Genomic DNA, 4,313 nt, shown 5'->3' on the forward strand with positions numbered 1-4,313 from the left:
GGCTGGCTGCTCCTACCTGCTAGTCAACTCTCAGCCCCTCACATCAAGTCGTTTCTACCTGGAGATAAAGAATAGGTGGTTAAACTCACATCCTGGGGTGCACCTTCCCCCAGCCCCTTTCCACCCTGCTCAGGAACCAGCTCCCACCCCTGGGCCCTCCTTCTCTCCACCAACTTTCCTCTTTTCCATGAATCATCCCTCTTCCTTTTACCTGTCCTCACACATTTTATTTTCGAGTCACTGGAAGGCAGCTAGACAAAGCCACGTCATCAAAGATGTGTCTCAGGATGGAGGGGCCAGGTCTAGGTAACTTGTGTTTCTCTGTGAAGAACACAATTTCCCCATTCATCTCAAATACTACCGGGGTGCCTGACGCGCAATGAGGGTGCAGAGAGTGAAGAAATAGAAGCAGGAGCCAGACACAGAACACATAGCATACAGAAGAAAAGCTAACAGATCTCACTGCTCTTTTTGGTTTTTTGTTTTTTGGTTTTTTTTTTTTAATCACTCTGCTCAGCTCCTCCTATGCTCCAGACACCTAAAATCCTTCTGGGCAGTGGAAACAAAAAAAAAAAAAAGCACAACTTTAGTCTGGCTCGAAAATGTGCCTTCTGGCAAATAGATAAGTGAGAACAAAGCTCGGGATCTGGGAGTGTTCACCACAGAGCAAGACGCTCCAGAGCAGCCAGAGAGATTTTCTTCCAAGCACTTCTACAGCAAGAATCTTATCATAGATAAGGGTGCAGTCTAGCGGCAAACTTTCTGAAATGCAGCCCCTTCTCCATCCAGAGCAGAGCCAGGGCACTTAGCAAGGCTAGGGGAATGTGGAAGGGTGAGGATCCTCCCCCGGCTCCCCAAGGGGCAGGGTGGCTAGGCTTTTCTCTGACCTGGCTAAGAAAGCCACAGCCCAGCCATGCCCACTTCAGAAAAAAGGAAAATCATCACCTTCCTTCTTTTAAGACATTAGCTTTCTTTCCGTTTACTAAGGAAATAAAGGATCTGTGAGAATGGAATTGATTGTCTGAGGTTTCAAATGGGATCACAATGTTCCTCCTTGGGGTCTCTTCAGAGCAAGCACCTGGTCCCCTCATCCCGCTGTTCCCAGGATTCCAGAGTGCCAGTTATCTTTATAACAAAGACGTGGCCCTTTCAATAGCTTTTGGGAGGGAAACTCTTCAATCTGCCTTCCTTCCACAGCAAGACAGTCCAGGTCTCCGGGCCAGATTTTTGACTTAGAATTTCTCCCAAAGAGCTGTAATTCTGCTCCCTATAAAGCTGTTGTGTGAATGACCCTTCCTGCAAGTCCCACACACACAGCTTCTCTGGGCCAACAAAGTGACTGAAAGTGCTCACTGCTTGAACATTTGACCAAAGACACTCACTTCACCAGTAATAGAGAGAGGATAAAACCCCCTTCATCAGGTTTTTGTGTTTTATTTGGGGGGGGGGGCATGAAGGTTCAGTTTTTCTATTCTTATTTCTTTATAATTCAGCCACCACCCATCACCCCTGGCCATTCTCTATGCAACACACACACACACATACACATCTTACAGAGTAACTTAGACACCAGAAAACAATCATTTCCCAAACTTGGGAAGAATTTCTGGGGCACTGTATATATCCAGTTGGCTAATAAGAAAATTGCTTCTCCCTCCAGCTTGGGTCTTGACTAGTTAAGTGGTGGTAGGGTGGGGGAGACCAAGTTATTTCTCATTGTGTGCAGGTACTCCAGAACACTCTCTGCCACTCACCCCCTCACCCCCCACCCGCCTCCAGCCCCTGGCAGCCCCAGCCCGGTACCCCAAGCCCCTTTTTTACATTCTGGGGTGCAGGAGGACACTGTTCAGAGAGCAAGGGGAGCCCCCGCGTGTCTCGAAGGCATCTCCCCACCCCCAGCCCGTGTGAGTTTGTACTGCAAGCTCCCTGGCATCCTTGGGTTGGGTTGGGTGTTGGAGAGCTCAAATTGCAGTTACAAACTGGCGTGCAGCCAGGGGCCGTCTATTTAAAAGCGCCTGCTCCACCAGAGCCTGTAGTCTCTTTGGAAACTTCTGCCGGGGAAAAGAGCTAGAGAGGAGCTGCAAAGCGGTGTGGGGTTTTTCCTTTTTTTTTTTTTTTTTCTTTTCTTTCTCTTTTTAATTACCCCCTCCTCCCATTTGCACCCTTCTCCCGACTTCTCGCAAAACCTGCGAATTTCGAAGAGGTGGTGGCAGAGTGGGAGAAAAGAGGTGTCAGGGTTTTTGATTGGGGTGTTTTATTCTTTTTCTTGATTTTAACATTTCCCCCACCCTCTCGGCTGCAGCCGCTGCCTCTTACCTGTTCCGCGGCAGCCGGGTGCCGCTGGCAACTGAGGATTAGAAAGATGCAGGTTTTACCATAGATTTTAAACTATTTTTTTTAAGCAGCCCATTTTTCTCCCCCTACCCCCTTCTTCACAGCCTCCGACCTCATTCCGGTGGTCGCTTTGGGGGGAGTAATTTGGGGTTTTTCCCCTCCTGCAAGTCTGACCCGGTCGAGCTCGGGGATTGGTTTCTCCAGCCCCCACTCCCTCTGCCTGTACTAGACGCTTTTCCCCCAACCTGTTGCAAGTCTTTGATCCTTGCAATTGGGACTTGCTGCAGGCACCCCAACTCCCCCCTCCCACATTTTGCAATTGTCTAGAGGAAGGGTACCTGCTCTACCTGCTAGAAACTTAAAAAAAAAATTCTCGGGGCGCGCTCCTGGCCCCTTTCTCCCAGCACTCTCGCTCTCCTGCCCCGCCCCAAGGTAAAGGGGGAGTCTCGGAGAAGATGGTGCTCACCGCGATCCTCCTGCTCCTGGCCGCCAGTGCAGGGCGGGCCCAGGGTCTGGGCTCCTTCGTGCATTGCGAGCCCTGCGACGAGAAAGCCCTCTCCATGTGCCCCCCCAGCCCCCTGGGCTGCGAGCTGGTCAAGGAGCCCGGCTGCGGTTGCTGCATGACTTGCGCCCTGGCGGAAGGGCAGTCGTGCGGCGTCTACACCGAGCGCTGCGCCCAGGGGCTGCGCTGCCTCCCGCGGCAGGACGAGGAGAAGCCGCTGCACGCCCTGCTGCACGGCCGCGGGGTTTGCCTCAACGAAAAGAGCTACCGCGAGCAAGCCAAGATCGGTGAGCGTGCTCAGTGTGCCAGCCAGTTACACGGCGCACGGGCAGGGGACCCGGGATGGGCTCGACCCGAGCGCTTTGCCGGCTTGGTGCTGGGGTGTAGCCCGGGAGCAGGGAGGGGAGGATCCTTGCCTCCGGGGATTGGAACCCTAGCAGATCCGGCCACCCTGGCGCGCAGTCTAGCCCACAGGAGCTGGGGTTTCGAGCCTGCTCCTCACCCCTCCCCCATCTTGCTGCACCCCACCTTTTCTCCCCTCCCCCCCCCGTACCTATTCTGTCTCAAGGTCTAAATCTCCAAGTCCTCAACCTCCAGTCTGAAAGGTGCATGATACATTATCAACTCCCTCCTCCACCACCCCCCACCCGCCAATATCTTTTTTATGAACTTGAAAAAACAATCTCTTTTCTTTTGTTAAAAAATTTTTGCTTTATCTGGGACCTGTGAAAGAAGGCGTTTACCCGCCTTTAGTCGTCATTCCACCTTTGCCTCTCCCAGGCCCCCCCCGCCCCCCACCAGTCCCTGCTGATATTTCTTTTTCTACCCAACACTAACGCGCGCGCATACTCGCGTGCACACATGCGTGCACGCGCGTACACACACACACACACACGCACACACCCCTCGCTGGCTAATGCTTTGGGGTGGGCGCTTTGATGCCCCTCCCACGCGCACACCCTTTGCTTTTGACTTAATGTGATTGGCTGTGGTGGACGGTAAGACATTAAAATGCAAAATACCTTTTACCTTCCTATAAGGGAAAGATTACTTTAGGCGCGCTTCGGGGCGCTGCGAGGAGAAAGGCTGGGGTGGAGGGGGGAGCTGGCGAAAGGGCGGGTCGGGGGTGGGGGGCCGAGAAGGGGAGGGAAGCGAGGGTTTGGTGTTCCTGTGCTTTGGACGTTCCTCCCAGCATCTAATTCCTTTTTCCCTTCCCTAGATTTTACCTAGGAAGAAAGGTGGCTGTAGGGTTAGGAGGCAAAAGGATGTGAAATTCAGAAATCCCAACTTCCCCGCTACCGCTAAGCCTCACCCGTCCTACAAATCTCTCGAAACAGATCACTAGTGGGTGTGGGGTAGATGTAGAAGGGACCCTAGAAACAAAAAGTAAAGGGGCGGAGACGAAAAAGCCTCGCACCCGAAGCCCCCCCTTCTCCTCCAAGAAGCTCCGCCCCCAGGTTGCCCCGCCGGCCCTCCC

The 4,313-nt window shown here is 53.0% G+C and overlaps 1 protein-coding gene across 2 annotated transcripts in view; it reads left to right on the plus strand.

Moving 5' to 3' along the window:
• Window positions 1–1,970: 1,970 nt before the first annotated feature.
• Window positions 1,971–4,313, plus strand: part of IGFBP5 (insulin-like growth factor binding protein 5) — an 18,851-nt gene continuing 16,508 nt past the window's right edge. The window contains exon 1 of one of the 2 annotated variants that reach the window (XM_004674308.2): window positions 1,971–3,123. In XM_004674308.2, coding sequence (XP_004674365.1) covers window positions 2,790–3,123 — 334 coding nt within the window. In that variant the 5' untranslated portion in view covers window positions 1,971–2,789. The remainder of the gene's footprint in view (window positions 3,124–4,313) is intronic. The other variant, XM_012727400.1, reaches the window with a different exon arrangement.

The sequence above is a fragment of the Condylura cristata genome, unplaced genomic scaffold (genome assembly GCF_000260355.1).
Source record: "Condylura cristata isolate star-nosed mole 26May11 unplaced genomic scaffold, ConCri1.0 scaffold00002, whole genome shotgun sequence".
Lineage (NCBI taxonomy): Eukaryota > Metazoa > Chordata > Mammalia > Eulipotyphla > Talpidae > Condylura > Condylura cristata.